The sequence below is a fragment of the Barbus barbus genome (genome assembly GCF_936440315.1).
Source record: "Barbus barbus genome assembly, chromosome: 11".
Taxonomy (NCBI): Eukaryota; Metazoa; Chordata; class Actinopteri; order Cypriniformes; family Cyprinidae; genus Barbus; species Barbus barbus.
In genome coordinates this window covers 24,244,302-24,265,534 of record NC_136739.1, presented here as the reverse complement: position 1 = coordinate 24,265,534, position 21,233 = coordinate 24,244,302, and the positions used below count along the sequence as shown (strand labels likewise).

Sequence of the window (21,233 nt, the reverse complement as noted above, 5' to 3'; positions counted from 1 at the left end):
AATACTATAATTACAGTATGTACAAGTTGAAATGGTAAACGTTTATTAAGTTGGCTTGAGAAAGCCAACTTACTGAAATCCTATTTAAACTTATTCTTTTTCTGAGACTAAAATTTCTAAATGCTACTCCTCCTAGAGCTTTAACTACAGACTCCAAACTCAGCCCAGATCTTCAAACTGATCTGACTCGAGTTGCTATATCTTTTCTGGCTGATCGGACTACAGTTTTCATAAAAATGAAGATTAAAAATCATAAAAATCCCATAGACTTACATTGACGGAATGTTCAAAATTCAAATCTAAACACACTGAAGCCCATTAGACTCAATCAGACTTCCTGTACTATTTCTAACCCATTCAAACTCATTCAAACTCATCTAATATTTCCCATCTATCTATCCATCCATCCATCCATCCATCCATCCATCCATCCATCCATCCGTCTATCCATCCATCTATCCATCTATCCATCTACACTATAGCAACTATCCAAACCAACCTAGCAACCACCCTGAGTACCCTAGCAACCGCATAGCAACACCATAGCAACCACTCAGAGTACCCTAGCAACCGCATAGCAACCACTCAGAGTACCTTAGCAACCGCATAGCCACACCTTAGTAACCACCCTGGGTACCTTAGCAACCGCATAGCAACACCTTAGCAACCACCCCGGGTACCCTAGCAACCGCATAGCAAGATTTTAACAAACACCCCAGGTACCCAAGCAAACGCATAGCAAGATTTTAACAAACACCCCAGGTACCCAAGCAACCGCATAGCAACACCTTAGCAACCACCCCGGGTACCCTAGCAACCGCATAGCAACACCTTAGCAACAACTTTGGGTACCTTAGCAACCGCATAGCAACACCTTAGCAACCACCCCGGGTACCCTAGCAACCGCATAGCAAGATTTTAACAAACACCCCAGGTACCCAAGCAAACGCATAGCAAGATTTTAACAAACACCCCAGGTACCCAAGCAACCGCATAGCAACACCTTAGCAACCACCCCGGGTACCCTAGCAACCGCATAGCAACACCTTAGCAACAACTTTGGGTACCTTAGCAACCGCATAGCAACACCTTAGCAACAAGCTTGGGTACCTTAGCAACTGCATATCAACACCCTAGCAACCACCCGGGTAACCTAGCAACTGCATAGCAACACCCTAGCAACCACCCAGTGTACCCTAGCAACTGCATAGCAACACTCTAGCAACCATCCCAGGCACACTAGCAACCACTCTGCGGTTCTTAGCATCTATCTATCTATCTATCTATCTATCTGTCTATCTGTCTATCTGTCTATCTGTCTGTCTGTCTGTCTGTCTGTCTGTCTGTCTGTCTGTCTGTCTGTCTGTCTGTCTGTCTGTCTATCTATCTTGAAGCTTTTAAAACTACTTTAAACTTCAAACTATTTCAGACTGAAAACCGTCAAACTTAAAACTTTCTGGTCCGGCTTTCTCAAGCCAACTTAAAGTTTGTCTCGACAAACTTTTTTATCTAGTTACACACTATTGTTCAGTTTTATTTTTTTCAAAGAAATTAATTGTTTTATTTAGAAAGGACACATTAAATTGATAAAGATCTTTTGTTCTTTTCAACCTTCTATTCATCAATAAAAAAATAACCTGTTAAAAAGTCCTGAAAAAAATTTATCAAGCAACACAACGATAAGAAATATTTCTTAAGCACCAAATAAACATATTCAAATGATTTCTGAAGGACTATGTGACACTGAAGACTGAAGTAATGGATGCTGACAATTCAGGTATCACAAGTATCAAATACATTTTTATATATACATATATACACACATATATATATAAAAAGAAGAGTTATTTTAGATTTTAATAATATTTCACAATACTAATAGATGTGTAATCATATAGTAAATGCAGACTTTATTAGATTTTTTACAAACATTAAAGCAATCTTATTGACCACAATCACTAGTGCATGTATAAATCAACAATAAAGTAGATTAATAATGTAAAAGCATTGATCATTGTTAGGTTATGATACCTAATACTTTAAGTAATGTTAACACATTTAAACATATTGTAAAGTATTTTTTAGTTTACCAGTAGATAAAAGGAACAAAAGAACCTTTCCATGGTTTCCTCTGCACAATACTAAGCAATGTTCTCTTGACTTACACAAGCTTCCATGTAGAAAACACGTCCGCTTTGACATTTACAGCAGGGTCGTCTTAAAAAAATTTCAATTTCAATTTGGACAATTTTAGTTTGAATGAAAGTTCAAGCGTCTATGTTTGTGCTTCTGAGAACATTCTAAGATGAGAGACGGGGAAAAAGACGGAGGGGGAGATAAAAAAAAAAAAAAAAAGGACTGAGAGAGAAAAATGTGTGGTGAGGTATACTGTGGGTCTCCCAGCAGTGCGCAAAGATATTGAGCTGAGCTGGTATATAATCCATACTTCACCATAGAATTCAACAGTAGGAAGTATATCCTATAACTATACTATGAAATCAGCAGAAGGGCTTTTAAGCAAAATTGCTTCTTCCTCTAATGAGGGGGAACTAAACGTTCTGTCAAAAAGGGACATCAATGGTTTCGCAAAAACATCCCACCTGTTAGGTAATTCAACAACTGAATCAGAAAAATGTTTTAAAATACAGTCTAGCAGGAAAAAAGGATACGGAGGAATCAATAGGCCATGATTCTGACATGCTAGTAGTGTACTTACATATTTCCCTTTTGTCTCAGTTGCTGCTTGCTGGAAAATGGGCTGCATCCTTTTACATACGCCACACCCTACATGTAGAAGAGATTTTACAGTTAAAGATGCATTAGTGAAAAAAGGTCCAGAGCCTATTGCCACAAATGTAGAATGTATAAATCACAGTTCACACAGATGTCTCTTTCAAAACCAAGCAGCTTTCTGTAGGTAAATGTGGTGAAACAAAGTGACCAAAGTGGAGCATTGCAAAATCTGTGTGAGAATCTTTCATCCTTACAAGAAATTCATGGTCGCACACATTCCTATTGAAATGACTAGATTTCACATGCAAAAAAATTGTAAAACAATGATAAATATGATCACACCATGTTTTTGCACAGAAAGGCTGCATAATATTACTCAATATAACTATTATGATACCATGTTCATAGAGTAAATACACCAGAGTTTAATACTTACATTACCATTCAAAAGTTTGGGGTTGAAGATATTTTAATGTTCTTTTTATTGTATCAAAATTACAGTAAAAACTGTAAAATCGCTGTTTGTTTTAAATGTAATATATTTTCAAATTTAATTTATTCCTGTGATGGCAAAGCTGAATTGTCAGCAGTCTTCAGTGTTACACGATCCTTCAGAAATCATTCAAAAGTGCTGATTTGGTGCTCAGAAACATTTCTCATGTTAAAACAGTGTTGCTGAATAAAACATATACATACACACACATATATATATATATATATAACTGATACCAAACTTTTAAAGATAGTGTAAGTTTAAGTATTTTATCAAATGTGAAGAGGTAATAATGATAGTCTTATTAACCCTAAGAGTTGGTACTGCCCCGAGGTTCTCCACATTTGTCAGTCTAAATATGATTTTGACTGATTCTTCATCTTCAAGACTTAGTATTGCAGTAATGAGCTTTTGGGTTCCTCTGAGCACTACACGAGGAATTAAGATGAATGAGAAAAGTCTTTGGAAGTTAAACTCTTGTTTAAGTCACACTGACAAATGCTGGGCATCTTAACATCTCGACTGCATTCACAAACTTGATTCAGAAACACACAATTCACAGGATTTGTTTTGCTTCAACATGGCACTTCTTGCATGATTGCACACAGTTTGCACCATATGAAGTGTCTAGTAGTGGATGATTACAGACAGAGGTGACTCACATGGGGCGTAAAACATCATGAGGACGGGCCGCTCCTCTCTTTTCAGCAGCTTACGGAAGTCCTGCAAACCAAACAGCATAAATTGAGTTTGTCAAACACTCTGGGCTGAGTGGCTAAATTTGAGAAGAATTTTAAGTGATCACAGTAAAACCAACAAACAAGGGCAGAGATTTCCTGGCCACTTTTGTTAACATGATATATTGCTTCATTACTTCATCACAAACCAGCACAGTGCTAGTAATCAACTCTCTAAACCACAGAAACAAAAAGAAATGTTTTTGTTTAAATAAATGTCAATGTTTAATGAGCTCTTCAAAGATGTTTCAAAGCCTTCATTATTAAAAGTGTAGCTGTTGGCCATCATCTGCTTCGGTGACCGGGAGGGGCCGTCTTCGGTTTAGTTTTGTTGTGGCCACGACATATTAAGTCGTCTGATCGTTTTGTCGAGGTAACAACATCCTTATGTCGTGGCCTCGAGATGTTATGTTGAGGGAACAACATATTTTTCTTGTGGCCACGAGTTTAATGCGTAAACAAACCTACGTGACCATAGCAACCCGGTATTATCAGAGATGGATAAAATATTTTTATTAACATTAAACATTTCATTTAATATTTGTATATTATTATTATTATTATTATTAGGTTATATTAACTTGTTAGGGCTATATTTTTATATTTATTTCATAAATATAATATATTATTATTTCCCCTTTCAATATGTGTATCGCTTTACCTAATTAACATTCTGTATAATTATGCTATTTGCTACCATATATTTTGCAAATACTGTAAACGCCTGACAATTATGCCAATACTTTATGATTGTAGGCTATTTATGCCAGTGCGTGATGATCAATGAGCATGTTGTGTTTTCATTTTCAAATGAAACCACGTGAATGATTCATTCCTCAATGAAACACTAGGCAGTAGGCTGTAATATTAATAATTATTAATTTGCAGGAAAAAAAGAAATATACACTGAACAAAATTATAAACGCAACACTTTTGTTTTTGCCCCCATTTTTCATGAGCTGAGCTCAAAGATCTAAGACCTTTTCTATGTACACAAAAGGCCTATTTCTCTCAAATATTGTTCACAAATCTGTCTAAATCTGTGTTAGTGAGCACTTCTCCTTTGCAGAGAGAATCCATCCACCTCACAGGTGTGGCATATCAAGATGCTGATTAGACAGCATGATTATTGCACAGTTGTGCCTTAGGCTGGCCACAATAAAAGGCCAATGATGTTTCACTCTAAAATGTGCAGTTTTATCACACAGCAAAATACCACAGATGTCGCAAGTTTTGAGGGAGCGTGCAATTGGCATGCTGACTGCAGGAATGTCCACCAGAGCTGTTGCCCGTGAACTGAATGTTCATTTCTCTACCATAAGCCGTCTCCAAAGGCAATTCAGAGAATTTGGCAGTACATCCAATCAGTCTCACAACCGCAGACCACGTGTAACCACACCAGTCCAGGACCTCCACATCCAGCATCTTCACCTCCAAGATCGTCTGAGACCAGCCACCCGGAGAGCTGCTGCAACAATCGGTTTGCATAACCAAAGAATTTCTGCACAAACTGGCAGAAACCGTCTCAGGGAAGCTCATCTGCATGCTCATCGTCCTCATCGGGGTCTCGACCTGACTGCTGTTTGTCGTCGTAACCGACTTGAGTGGGCAAATGCTCACATTCGATGGCATCTGGCACTTTGGAGAGGTGTTCTCTTCACGGATGAACCCCGGTTTTCACTGTACAGGGCAGATGGCAGACAGTGTGTATGACGTCGTGTGGGTGAGCGGTTTGCTGATGTCAACGTTGTGGATCAAGTGGCCCATGGTGGTGGTGGGGGTTATGGTATGGGCAGGCGTATGTTATGGACAACGAACACAAGTGCATTTTATTGATGGCATTTGAATGCACAGAGATACCGTGACGAGATCCTGTGGCCCATTGTTGTGCCATTCATCCACGACCATCACCTCATGTTGCAGCATGATAATGCACGGCCCCATGTTGCAAGGATCTGTACACAATTCCTGGAAGCTGAAAACATCCCAGTTCTTGCATGGCCAGCATACTCACCGGACATGTCACCCATTGAGCATGTTTGGGATGCTCTGGATCGGCGTATACGACAGCGTGTTCCAGGTCCTGCCAATATCCAGCAACTTCGCACAGAGGGGTGGACAACCTGATCAACTCTATGTAAAGGAGATCTATGCACTGCGTGAGGAAAATGGTGGTCACACCTGATACTTACTGGACCCACCGGACCCCCCCAATACAGTAAAACTGCATTTTAGAGTGGCCTTTTATTGTCGCCAGCCTAAGGCACACCTATGCAATAATCATGCTGTCTAATCAGCATCTTGATATGCCACACCTCTGAGGTGGATGGATTATCTCGGCAAAGGAGAAGTGCTCACTAACACAGATTTAGGCAGATTTGTGAAATATATTTGAGAGAAATAGACCTTTTGTGTACATAGAAAAAGTCTTAGATCTTTGAGTTCAGCTCATGAAATATGGGGGCAAAAACAAAAGCGCTGCGTTTATAATTTAGTTCAGTGTATGTTAAATTCAACCTTTAAACTGCATTTCCAATAGGCTATAAATTCCAGTCAGTATAATCAAAGCTTTATCGGCATGTCAAGCATTTACAGTAGACTTATTTACAAAACTAGTCAGAATGTTATGTAAAGAGATTGAAATGAAGGGAAAAAACAAATATAAAAATATAATAATAGACTAATAATAATAATGATGATGATGATAATAATAATATACAAATATTACGGAAAAAGACAATCAGTTAATGGACTCACACAGCTAGTAAGAATGTGGGATGGATAAAAATGTTTTCTTGTAGGTCTATTTTAGTTTATGTACTTTATGTAACATTTAGCCTATTCGTGATAAACTTCATTTGAATGCTGTTTACATCGCGTGCAATTGCCTACAGTCAATATAATAATGTAATTATGTAATAATTTCTATAATAATTTCTTAATTCAAAATAAAATAATGAATCCATCTCTGATAATCCCGGGTTGCTATGGTCACGTAGGTTTGTTTACACATTAAACTCGTAGCCACGAGAAAAATGTCGTTCCCTCAACATAAGAAGTCGTGGCCACGAGAAATGGATGTTGTTCGCTCAACATAACATCTCGAGGCCACGACATAAGTATGTCGTTACTTCGACAAAATGATCTTGTGGCCACGACATAATATCACGTTCCCACGAGTTAATATGTCGTGGCCATGACAAAACTAAGTGAACCTGAAGACGGCCCCTCCCGGTCACCGTAATCTGCAGTGTGTGCTTTCTGTTTTGAGAAGAGGCTATTGCTGAACATATTCTTGACTCAATTTATTTTAAAGTACACAATTTATTTCAATGTCAAGTATTTCATTAACAATGAATGTGCAGCCAGCCATAGTTTGACTTTCCTGGAAAAAAAAACTCTGTTTATCACTACTGGGATACAGATGTCATGAAAATGTGATAAAAATTGGATTTTAGGATGAGATATTACAACATCCTGAATCTGTCTTCAGATTTAACTTTTATCTTTTTCACATACCCAAATGGTCCAAAACTATAAGGCTAGGGCATTTAAGACCACATTTGATTCTGGACACCCAGTCCAGCTGCCAGATTTAGCCTCTAGAGAGTCAGAAGAATAGACAGGTTCTTCTATTGCATATTGTTCAGCAACAAGCCTTTTGTTCTGTGTGAAGTTCCCACACCTGATAAATACTCTGCAGAAAACCGATCTTCACTGCAGTGAGCTTTAGAGAGCGATACTTACCTTCTCTGACTCAATGTGAACAACATCTTTAGCCTCAGGGTTCTCCTCCCACAGGGGGGCACCTGCAGGGTCTTTCAGGAATGCCACCATGGACTAAAAGAGGTGAGAGAATAGATAGAAACTTTGAAAAGAGACCATTAGAGAATCATCTTTCACTGTCAAAAAATGGTCAACTCACTGTATGCATTTCATTTTAAAAGTTAATCACTGTGAGATCAGAGGTAAGTATCAAATACCATTCAAAAGTTTGGGTTCGGTAAATCTTTTTTACACTTTTTAATGAAGTCTCTTATGCTTATACGGTACAATAAATACAGCAAGACATTTATATTGTAAAAGATTATTTAAAAATATGCTCCAGTCTTTAGTGTCACAAGATCCTTTAGAAAGTATTCTAATATGCTGATTTGGGGCTCAAGAAACATTTATTATTATAATCAATGTTAAAAACTATTTTGCTGCTTAATATTTTTGTTGAAACTGCGATACATTTTTGGAAAGTGGGAAAGTCATTCAAAAGAACAGCATTTATTTGAATACGATTTATAATAGTTGTTACTGTAACTTTTGATCAGTTAAAATAATCCTAAATAAAAGTATTGCTTTCTTTCAAATTTTTGTGGTTCTGACCACAAACTTTCAAACAGTAGTGCAAGTAAACACGCTACTAAAATAATAATAAAAACAACAACGCAAATATTTCTACAATACAGTCAGTTCTGTATCCAAACTTTTATCCAAAAGTGTGATCTAACTTAAATATAAAAAAAGTGCAGAGATTGATCACCAATGAAAACCGTTCCTCTCTTGTGCAATTACTCTAATTTATCTCCTAATCTATGCACGCAAGACATTAGGAAATAAGCACTCTCTTGACATGAAGCGCTCAAAGTACGGCTTTACTGCTGTACCAAGGGAAAATGAAGAGCAATATGTGGTACTTAACAGCAGGTGCATTTAATAAGAGCTCTCCATTCTTTCCACACCAGTGGCGCCAGCGAACATGTCCCATCACTGTCTCATCATCCAGCATAGCTCAGCTCATTCATTTTTAACATATTCACATTAGAGCTCTCCTCATTCCAGAGTCATTCATCAATGCCTTGTCACATTCGGTCATAATTGAGCCGAAAGGCGTGTGGAGAATGAGATAGGTGAGAGAAACCAATGGGGGACAAATTTGATTCGTCTACTTATGAACCAAGGGCTTCTGGCTCTAGTGCTTGAGGCTGAGTACTGTGAAATAGCAGCAATGGGAAAACTGTGGACATCGAGCGAGTAAATAGCAACAAAGAGTGAATCATCCACTAACAGATGACAGAGTACGTATCCGAAAAGGCACTGACGCTATTTAGTGAAAATGCAGATTGTCAATCCATATGTCTAACAAAGAAATATTGATGAACAGGGTTCTGAAAGAAGCTTCAAAATGGCTGTAATTTGTGTCAGATGACTTCATCAAAATGCAATTTTCTGAGAAATTACCTTAAATGTGGCTGGTCTGTTATATTCTGTGTGGAAGGTCCCATCCCTAAAAGTAACACAAAACTTAAAGATGAATTGCCGTGCTCGTGCTTCTCAGTAATAGTAAATTATAAGACCTCCAACTACCATTGTTACAGTACATGAATCTGAGAAAATGAAGACTATTCTTACTTGTAATGCAAGACCTCGACTCCATTGGTTTTCGAGCTGGGGTCTACCTTGACTTTTTTACAGAGTTTGCGTCCTTCTGAATCCCTGTGGAGAGGAACCGACAGAAAAAAAAAACATGAATATTCAATCACTTAACAGAATCACATTCAGTAAATAATGCAAATAAAACAGTTATGAAATCATACAAAGTTCCAGTTGTAATAATTGATTATTATGTTATGATATGTATTAAAAACTATTAGCAGTAACAATAACAGTTACAATACAAACATTTCTGGGATTTTCTTTCATTTTACTTTCTTACAATGTTTAACTTTGTTAGCAAACTCTGAAGGACCTATGAATGGTGCACAACCCTGGTAAAAATGCAAGGAAAACAAAAGTTTAAAGCAGCCATGTTCGGTCAAGTGTCTGCAAGCACAATCAATTAACTTCATACTTTTTGTGCAAACTCAGAAGCAAAAGCGGACATTAAGTCATAGCGAATTATGCTCAACAAATATTATAATCACATTATTCTATTATAACACAAGTCCTCAAAGGACATTTGTCATGCAAATTGATGCAGCCAAAAAGTGAAGTGATACAATTAATGTCTCAAGACATTAAATAAATTGCTGTAGCAGCAATACGAGACCGCTCATGGGAAGCGACAGATGACCATAGCAATAAGCTAATGTAAGGGCCACTTCTAAGTTTTGGCAAACCCTGTCATTCTTCTCTTCTTGAAGGACAAGACATTCAGCTGCTACAGTGTATTATTAATAAACTCTGCTTGCTTTAATTCGGAGCCACAGGTCTCTAGATAAGAAGAGTTAAGTGTTTTTTCCCCCCGTCCCACTCCGCTTTAGCAATTCCTTGCAGCAGAATCGCATGCTTCAAAACGTCCTGCACATTAAATGGATTTTGTACAAGTATAGTGCCTTGTGAAAGTATTCATACCTCTTAATTTTTTTCACGTTTTATGTTGCTGCCTTATGTTAAACTGCTTTAAATGATTTTTTCCACATCAATCTACACTCATACACTATAATGGTAAAGCAAAAAAAAAAAAAAGCAAAAAAGTATTTTAACATCTTTGCAAATTTATTAAAAATTAAAAACGTAAATGATTACATTGCATAAGTACTCATACCCTTATCTGGGACAGTTGGAATTTAGCTCAGGAGCATTCATATTGCTTGTAGGTATTACTGAGTGAAGGTAACCTGTGGTAATTTAATGAGTAGAATTTGGAAAGGCACTCACGTCTTAATAAAAGGTCCAACAGCTGATAATGCATATCAGAGCAAAAACCAAGCCCTGGGGTCAAAAGAACAGTCTGTAGAGCTCAGAAACAGGTTTGCGTCAAGCCACACATCTGGGGAAGAGTTCAGTAAAAAATTCTGCTTCATTGAATGGTCACAGAAGCATGTAGTCTCTGTAAGAAGTTTGAAGCAACCAGGATTCTTCTTAGAACTGGCCTCCTGGCCAAACTGAGCAATTGATGGAGAAGGGCTTTGGTTAGAGTGGTGACGAAGAACCTGATGGTCACTCTAGTTGAGCTCCATGATCATATGTAGAGATAGGAGAAATCTGCAGAAGGACAAACATCACTGCTACACTCCACCGATCTGGGCTTTATGTCGGTGTGGCCAAACTCAATCCTCTCCTCAGTGAAGACAAAAGAAAACACTTGGAATTTACAAAAAAGCACTTAAAGGACCCTCAGACACTGAGAAACAAGATTCTCTGGTCTGATGAACCTCCATTCTAAGCACCATGTTTGAAGGGAACCAGCTCTGCTCATCACCTGCAGAGTGCCATCCCAAAAGTAAAGTGTGCAGGTTTTTCAGCAGCAGGGACTGAGGGACTCATCAGAATAGAAGAAAAGCTCAATGCACCAAAATATTGAGATAGCCTTAATGAAAACCCAGTCCAGAGCATTCAGAACCTCAGACTAGGCAGAGGGTTTACCTTCCAATAGGACAGTGACCCTAAGCACACAGCAAGAGTGGCTTATACACAACGCTGTAAATGTCTTTGAGTGGCCCAGCCACAGCCTGAACTTGAACCCAATCAGATATTTCTGGAGAAACCTGAAAATGTGTGTCTGCCCCCATCCAACCTGAAAGAGCTTGATAGGTGAGATGACAAATGGCAGATAATTGCCAAATGTTGATGGGCTAAGCTTGTCGCATCAAACAAAAAAAAGACTTGAGGCTGTAAAGTTACTTCAGCTAAATATTTAGTTAAGGGTATGAATACTTATGCAAGGTACTTATTTGAGTTTATTTTTAATAAATTTACGAAGTTGTGACAATTCTGTTTTTGCTTTGTCAATATGGTGTATGGAGTGTAGATTGATGTGGGGGAAAAAAGTAATTTAAAGCAGTTTAACATAAAGCACTGTATGTGGTACTTGTGATAGGCATTGTGTAGATAGGGCACATTCCACAATGCGCTACACTTTGAATACCAAGACTCTTTTAAAGTATTAATTCCATGCGTTTTAATGTTTTATTTGATATGTTCATTTTATGTTAAATAATAGTTTATGTAGTGTGAAAAGTAGCTATAACTAAACATCATACACTCTCAGAAATAAAGTTACAAAAGCTGTCACTGGGGCGGTACCTTTTTAAAAGGTAATATGGACCCTTTAGGTACAAAGATGTGTCTTTTGAAAAGGTACCACCCCAGTGACAGCTTTTGTACCATTGTTTTTCCATGAGTGTACAGTATGTCTTTATCTCAAGAAGTAAAATCATTATGACTCTTTCTACATGATGAGAAGTAAACAATTTCAGTCCATTTTCGCAATTTTTATGCAAACTGCACTGCAGACCGAATTCATCATGCTCAGCCATTAAACCCTGTTACTCTTGTTATTGTAAGAAATTTATGGGAAATAAAAATAACAAATACACATTTTTTTGATGGTTAAAAAACTACTTTCACGGGCCAGCTGCTGAAAAAACAAATAAAACCTTCATTTTTAGTGGATTTCTGGCCCTGTTTTGTATCCTATTTATGGGAAAGTGCCACAGAGGGATTCAAAAATCACTGCTATCTAAATTCACTGCACAAAAAATTAATGCTCCAGTTCCAGACAAATTCATCTTTGTCATACAGCCAATAACAAAAAATAAAAACAGCAACAAAGCACTCCATCTTCACACTTGCACCTCAACAGATCCTGAGAACAGAACAGACACACAATTACCTGGTCCCACTGTCACCGCATATACGCCCACACCCTCCCAAAGAGATCCAGATCTCTCCATTGTAAAGACTCCCCTTCCCTTGAGCGATAATGAGCATGGAAATGTATTACATAAGGACAAATAGGAGCAGAAAGGACTCAGCAGCGATCTAAAGCCCCATGCTAATGGAAATTCAAAGAGACTGAATTCAATTATGCTTCTGACAGCATCCGCCCCCAACCGGCTCCATTCCTTAAAGGTAGATGAGACGCCATCGTTAGCGTTACGCATTTCCCACATAACGCCTATGTGGGAGGACTGAGAGAGGTGCGGTGGAGATCAGAGCTCAGTCTGTCAGGTGGGAAACTCAATTAGAAATGCTATGTGTGGAACGAGCTGACTCTGGATCACAGATGGCAAAGAGCACACATGCGTAGATATGCCCCTTCATACCCTACCCAGCCCTACGACCCTGTTCGGGCCACCAAAATAATTGGTCGTCCTTTTCAAACACTATAAGCTGTTCTAAAGCATGAGAGTCATGGGTCAAGTCAATAGGTTTTGCTTGTGGGGGGTTTGAAAGGGATATCCATGGGTCAAAATTGCTAAAAGTGGTTAGTGTATGAGATTGCTGGCTTCGAACAAGTCGAGTGGACAAATTGGGAAGCTGAAACCAAGTAAAGTTTGAAAAAGTAGCTTTATTTGAACAAGCTTTCATTAAAAATCCAGATGGATTGTTCAGATTCCAGAATTATTTCATTTCCATTTTCTTCATACCGATCCTTGCTCTGTCCATGACCTACTTCCTTAATGGGATCCCCCAGTGGACTGCAGTTGGCCATCTCTCAGGTCCCTGTCATCTGTAGAAAACATGTGGGCGTATCTCTGCTTTGCTCTACCACACTGCTGCCTGTGTGGAGTTACTTTTTTTAAACCCAGCTTTATAAGTTCTTCACATAGGGGACCCAATGTACCCAAGCCAGTCTCAAGAAGGTGCTTTAAGGATTGGCTAGGCTTTTTCTGTGTATAGGTGCTAACAAGACACAGTTTTCAATGCCTGCAACATCCTACCAATTACCACCTAGCCATTATGAAATGATTCAGAGCCAAGCTTTGATTGCTAATCATTAGAAACATCAAAACAACGTTTGTGCTATCTCTTTCTCAAAGCAGAGGCAGACAGAAAATTCTGAGCTGTGACATGCATGAGCTGAAGAAGGATGTAATGGAACAAGATAATGCAAGGTAATCACCACAGACACTGATGCAGATACAACCTATATACATGAGCTATAATTGAGGCTTAGGAGATGATATTATGAAGAATCAAAAGGGTTTTTCACACTGCACTTAACCCTGGGTTAAACCCCACTTTCTTTAAAAAAAAAAAAAAAAAAAAGAGTTCAAGGTTCTACATAAACATACAGTTTGACCAGAAACTTCATCCGAAGTCCAAAAACACCATCTATAACCCTATTATCGTATTTATTGTGTCACACCTGGTAAAGACAGTATTAGAAATAAAGCAACACCAACAAGTTGATCAGGATATCAACTGCCTCAACTTTAATGGCAAAAAAGTAAACTATAAGAGTTAAATCGATTGGTACTCACCCACAATTTACCCAGGCGATGGTACCCTGACCTTTCACAGCCTGAGCCACATCAGACAGCAGCTTTAGATGAGCATCTCCAGACGAAGCTGAGGACACAAAAAACACATTTAGACAACTGTAGAGGAGACATGTTGTAGAAACCGCAACACCTTTAAATATCACAAGCTTGTATATGCCAGTGGTCTAACACTGTGTCCACAGCACCTGGTAGCCCGCATGGAGCCTCAATTAAAATTCTTAATTTCCCATCATTTCTTTTTATAACACATGAAATTACAGAAACCATTGGAACATTTTACCATTTTACATACCATTAAAATATGATTTTTAATAATTTTACAAGTATATTTTTGTGTTTATGTTTTTACTGGTGTTTACATGAAAGCCTTCATTCTGACTGTGCTATCAGTCAGATTAATAACGGATTATTTAACTGCATGTAAACAGATATTCTGAGCTAAAATATCTTCGCAGGGAAATATATGAATACATACAAAAATAAAAAATAAAAAGTCTACAAATGGCATGTGTTTACATAAAATATGATTAATTCAAAAGAAATTCAACACTTCATTCCATAAGCAGTTCAACATTTCTGGTAAAACAGGAGTACATAAGTGACAGTAAAGATGTAATTTTACAAAAGATTTACATTTCAAATAAACGTTATTTTGAACTTTCTGTTTATCAAATAATCCTGAAAAAAAAATCAGGCAAAAATGAATTAAAAAAAATCAATCAAAAAAATGTATCATGGTTTCCACAAGAATATTAAGCAGCACATCCATTTTCAACATTGATGATAGGAATTGTTTTATCATATCATCATATATATAATACAAATAATATATTAAAACATAAAAAAGGGTAATTTAGTCAATCAGTTTATCTGAGACTAAAGTCCCTTTATATGTACTACATACTACTATACAATACATACTACAATATTTGATGAGTACATGAATCCAGATGTCCATAAAATCTAGTTCCTTTACTTTGTTTGATTGGTGCAAACTCAAGGTCACAAAGAAATCTGGTCTGGAAATGAAACCCTATTGATTACATATAAATGTTTGTACAATTGCAAACCAACTGCAATGTTCACAATGTTTACTGGGTGATAAAAAAAGGTAGTAGAGCTAAAAGTATTGATCAAATATAACTGAATAAATGATAAAAATCCAAAAAGGTGAAGTGGATGTTGTTCTCTATTTTTAAAAGCATTTCTACCAGTAGTACTCGTGTTGATGATGAAAGCATTTGCCAACACACCTCGGTATAAAAGAACAGCACACAGTGTGAAAGTACTACGTGTGAAAAGACAGTGACAGTTTCACTACACCCCAGATTTACACGTTTGTGACAGTCTGGGATCATCTACTACACCAATGAACCCACAATCTGCTTTTCTTCCCATTAATCACATCGGTCAAGGTCAAAAGGACATCGATTTTGTGGTTCTGCCTTGTTTTTCAGTTCAAAATTGAAAGAACGAAGTTGAAACCATTACTGTTTTGAATGAGAAGTGCCTATGCACCACCTGATCTTGAATGCATTCCTGCAATCTAAAGGGACTATCACAGTTAGCAGGATGCATGTAATGGAAATGCTTCACAGGATGAGCAGCACTTGTCAGCCATCAATCAAACGCACTGTTCGATACACAGTCTAACCAAAGACCTCATGTGCTCGAAATAAGTTGTGAATTATGAAACAAATAAATCTTGCACAGCAAGACCTTGAGAGGCTCTTTCCAGTGCTTTGTGGGTGGGAGATTGTTTATGGACCGTTCATCCATACGGTACCCATACATGGCACATTTCCTGCTGGTTCAGCTAATAACACCCAGGAGTGATGCAAATGAATATGTCGTGTTAGGGGGTAGTTTTTTTTCCCAATAGCTGGGAGAGAGCGATGCATTATAGGGTGTTTAGGAGTTTAAAGTATTGAAGTTCTGTTCTTTATCTACTCCGTCTGTGGTAACAAGATTTATTTTCACATCTAATGATTGTAGTAAGTACAGAATACTCCATGTGTTCTGTACAAAAGGTCAAGTATCTAAAGGCGCCAACATGCTTTTGGAAATGAAAGCAAAGCTGACCTACCTATTGTGGCATGACAGGTCTGTTAGCATATAGCAGAATCATATCTTCTCAATGAATTTTCCCTTAGGGCTTGTAACACATACACTTCTAGCAATGCAAGCTTGATTTTATGCATCACGTTCCGAAATTTGTCAGGGTGCAAATCACAATGAATGTACACACTGCATAACCATAAAGTGTCTGCTTCTATGGCAAGTTTTCTCTTTCAAGTTAAATACCGTCGTGGTGGAACGACAGTTTGAAGAAAATCTTACTGAGCAAGTTAAAGTCAGCATGTTAACTAACACAGGGCTCAACAGTGAAAAAATTCTTGCTGGCCCAGTAATTATGATTACTTTTCCAGTCAACATTATCTCTGGCCCCATTTTATTTTTAGCAATGCACACTACCGTTAAACAGTTTGGGGTCAGTAAGATTTTTAAAATATATTTATATATATTTATTTATTTATTTGTTTTTTTAGATGTCTCTTATGCTTCATTAGTGCATTTATTTAAATACAGTAAAAAAAACATAAAAGGAAACATTTCTCATTATTATTATCGATGTTGAAGACAGATATGCTGCTTAATATATTTGTGGAAACCATGATACAATTTTTTCCAGGGCTCTTTGATGAATAGACAGTTTTATTAAAGACAAATGTTTTTCACATTTTTACAACATATTCTTTTGTAATATTATAAATGTCCATACTGTCAGTTTTGAATTTAATGCATCCTTGCAGAATATATATATATGTGTGTGTGTGTGTGAATTAATTTTTTCAAAATGTATTAATTTATTCAGTATTAATTACTTAAAAAACTGATCCCAAACTTTTAAAATGCATGTATTTATTCTAGTGTATTTATATAAAATTACATTAATTTCAAGTTTTTCCTTCAGAAAAATACTTTACAACTTTGTTTTTTATTTTTTTGTTAGTGTATTTTCTATAATATTGCTTTTTTTCTTTTCTTTTTTCTTCTACTTCACAAAATTCTTTCAAGAAAAATTACAGTTAATTTTCTTTTTGCAATAAAAGGGCAGTGGACCATCTTTACTGTTGATTGCTGTAGTAACCCGAGTAATAACACATTCAGTTAAATAGCACAGACTTTTTTATGTAATGTAAAAACATACCTTTTGACCTTAGGGATCACTAAAACACATTTATTGGCAGTTGAATACTAAGGCATCTTGGCGTTTTTTGGCTGCTAAAGCTGTAATACATTTAATGCATTTGAAAAACAAAAGTGGTGACTGACCTGACTTGGTATACAAGACAAGCACATTAGTTCTGGTCCTCAGAAGTTTCTTGAAATCCTTGTGATCATTGACTTTCTCTATGAGCGGAGACACCTTCGCTGCCTGCAGGGCGGATGACACCGCAACCTGAGGAGGTGAGACAGACAGAGATCATAATTTTTCACTGTCAAGGCCAAACACCACAGGCGATTCAAAACAATATCACCAACTGCACGCCAATATAATTGCGGCATGTGTGCAAAATGACGACAGTGTGTCAAACCATTATGAGGAGAAACGACAACAGCCATTACAAACAAAAGCCAGCATACCATAAAGCAGTTACAGCACATAAATATATCCATACAGGTACATCTAAAAAAATTGAATTTCGTGAAAAGGTCAATATTTTTGTCACTCATTTCAGAAAGTGAAACACACATATTAGATTCATTACACAGAGGGAAATATTTCAAGCCTTTATTTCTTGAAATTTTGATGGTTATGGCTTACCGATAATGAAAACCCAAAATTCAGTGTCTCAGAAAATTAGAATATTACATAAGATCAATAAAAAAAGGATATTTTAAACAGAAATGTCAGGCTTCTGAAAAGTATGTTCATTTCTATGCACTCAATACTTGGTTGGGCCTCCTTTTGCATGAATTATTGCATCAATGCGGCGTGGCATGGAGGCAATCAGCCTGTGGCACTGCTCAGGTGTAATGGAAGCCCAGGTTGCTTTGATAGCGGTCTTCAGGTCATCTGCATTGTTGGGTCTGGTGTCTCTCATCTTCCTCTTGACAATACTTCATAGATTCTCTATGGGGTTCAGGTCAGGCGAGTTTGCTGGCCAATCAAGCACAGTAACACCATGGTCATTGAACCAGCTTTTGGTACCTTTGGCAGTGTGGGCAGGTGCCAAGTCCTGCTGGAAAATGAAATCAGCATCTCCATAAAGCTTGTCAGCAGAAGGAAGCATGAAGTGCTCTAAAATTTCCTGGTAGATGGCTGCGTTGACTGTGGACTTCAGAAAACACAGTGGACCAACACCAGCAGATGACATGGCAGCCCAAATCATAACTGACTGTGGAAACTTCACACTGGACTTCAAGCAGCTTGGATTCGGTGCTTCTCCAGGCTTCCTCCAGACTCCAGACCTTGATTTCCAAATGAAATTCAAAACGTACTTTCATCTGAAAAGAGGACTTTGGACCACTGAGCAACAGTTATTTTTCTCCACAGCCCAGGTAAGATGCTTCTGACGTTGTTTCTGGTTCAGAAGTGGCTTGGTAGCCCTTTTCCTGAAGATGTCTGAGCGTGGTGACTCTTGATGCACTGACTCCAGCTTCAGTTCACTCCTTGTGAAGCTCTCCCAAGTGTTTGAATCAGCTTTGCTTGACAGTATTCTCAAGCTTGCGGTCATCCCTGTTACTTGTGCACCTTTTTCTAATTTTTTCCTTCCAGTCAACTTTGCATTTAATATGCTTTGATATAGTACTCTGTAAACAGTCACACCTTTCAGTAATGACCCTGTGACTTACCCTCTTTGTGGAGGGTGTCAATGTTCGTCTTCTGGATCATTGCCAAGTCAGCAGTGTTCCCCATTACTGTGGTTTCAAAGAACAAGAGATACTCTGAATTTATACTGTAGGGATGGTCATTTAATGAAGCTCAAATATAAATATTCTAATATATTGAGATACTGGATTTTGACTTTCATGAGCTGTAAGCTCTAATCATCAAAATTAAAAAAAAAAAAAAAAAAACTTTTGAAATGTTTTACTTTACATCTAAAAATATATGAAAGTTGCACTTTTTGAAATAAGTTACAAGAAAAAATTAACTTTTTCACGATATTCTAATTTTTTTAGATGTACCTGTATATCACTCTTTACCGATTACAAACAACTGGAAAAGAGTTCCGCGAATTCAGCGTTGGCCACACAACAGGAAATGCACTACAAAAATTCCAAAACAAGACCTTAAAAAAATTAAATAAAACAAAATAAAAAAAATAATAAAAATATTAAATAAAACGGTTTCTCACAAAAGTGCCCTGAAAAAATAAAAAATAAAATAAAATATAGTTTCTCACAGAAGTGCCCTGAAATAGCTTCTGATATTGTGCTCTAATGTGAGACTTATGTGTTGCCCTGTGGTGGGAGGCATCCAATTCTGAGTTCGGATGGAACTGAGCCGATAAAGCGACAACAGATAAAGGTGCTGTCATCTAAAGAAGAGGAAAATGACAAGATCAGACAGATCATGTCACAAACTGGGACAGTGACCCAGCCTATCAAACGTCTTTTTCATCTCCCTATGTCACATCCCTGAAGTGAAAATACACTACCACAATGAGCAGAAAATAATGCTCAACCGCTAGTGGACAAGGATAGATCAAATGCTATTACAAAATGACAAACTCTTTTGGTCTGTTGTTTAATAGCTGATCGAAAGTCTTTGAGAATGTCTATAGAGTTTCCATTTCAACATACCAGATATTGAAGATAAACTTTTAAAGATAGCAATACACAGGTTAAATTGTATTTTTTTAGTAGAACCACTCCTTATGATTGTAAATACAATTTTCCCACATGTGACCTAATCAAGCCCACATCGCACTAATGGTGGTGAACTAAAGTGGTTTTATCATGAGGAAACCAAATTTACCTTGACCTTTTGAGATAAGAGCTTGATGTACATTGAAAACACGATAACTTTCAGAACTCAAAACTTCCTCCTCATACCAAAAAGAGACTAAGCTGCACAGACATCTGAATTTATCATCTGCTCCTATGCATTTCTTCCAAAAGTTTCTTGGCATTAGAAATGAGCAAGTGAATTTCATTTTAAACATCCACTGATCATTTCACTCTGATTTTAACAGTATGTGTGGTGCATAGACTGCTGCAGTGATGGTGTATTTTTGTAGGCCAACCCAGAAGTTAGCATCACCCAGTTTCCCCAGCAAAAACCCAATAGGATTTTTCTATTGACTTTTGGATTATTGCAGAAAATAAGCTCTGCTACCAATAAAGCTTATGATTCTTACACGTTTTATTCATCATGATAATATTGACAAATGAACACAACTTTGAAGCCTAAATACAATTGGTAGAATTGAAAAGCTAAACGTAGGCTAAAAATGAACTACACAAACTTCAAAGTTTAAGTCAGTAAGAGTGTGATAACACAGCAAGGCTGGGAAAGCAGACTAGTGAGTTAAACTGTTTGGTATGATGACACTGAATGTCTCTGACAGCCTTTTTTAAGACAAACTGGGGTATTACTGATATTGTCACAGAATAAAATTTGAAAATACCATGAGCTTGTTTTAACCACAAACCTACAGTAATTTCAGCCATGTTACCAAAAAAATCCCCAAAATCCTACTGACTTCAGGACGATCAATCCGGAAGTGCTAACTCATTTCCGGGGTTTTGGACTACAGAAATATGTCAACCCCGCAGCACTCTATTTTAGCACAGTGCTCATTCAGTATGCAAAGGTGGCATTTCTTAAAGGTGCATCAATTAAAACTAGGCAATTTCATTTTAAGAACCAAATGATGACTGGAAAAACCGAAACAAACTTTTACTAACAGCGTAAGTGGACCTCAATCTCTCTCCTCTCGCTAAAAAGTGGCAAAAACCTTATAAAACATAATACAAAAACCAGAGCGTAGCTGTACATCTGTTGTGTGTGAGTGCACAAGTCTGTGAAGATTG

The 21,233-nt window shown here is 37.3% G+C and overlaps 1 protein-coding gene across 1 annotated transcript in view; it reads right to left on the bottom strand.

Annotated features, from left to right (window-relative positions):
* The window catches only part of LOC306877007 (protein disulfide-isomerase A5-like), a 55,561-nt gene that overhangs the window by 26,997 nt on the left and 7,331 nt on the right, over positions 1-21,233 (bottom strand). Inside the window, exons 2-8 of the mRNA XM_079428516.1 lie at positions 17,523-17,649; positions 14,166-14,253; positions 9,367-9,450; positions 9,196-9,241; positions 7,711-7,803; positions 3,889-3,949; positions 2,717-2,784 (exon numbers count right to left, since the gene is read on the bottom strand). Of these exons, the coding sequence (XP_079284642.1) occupies positions 2,717-2,784; positions 3,889-3,949; positions 7,711-7,803; positions 9,196-9,241; positions 9,367-9,450; positions 14,166-14,253; positions 17,523-17,649 (567 nt within the window). The remainder of the gene's footprint in view (positions 1-2,716; positions 2,785-3,888; positions 3,950-7,710; positions 7,804-9,195; positions 9,242-9,366; positions 9,451-14,165; positions 14,254-17,522; positions 17,650-21,233) is intronic.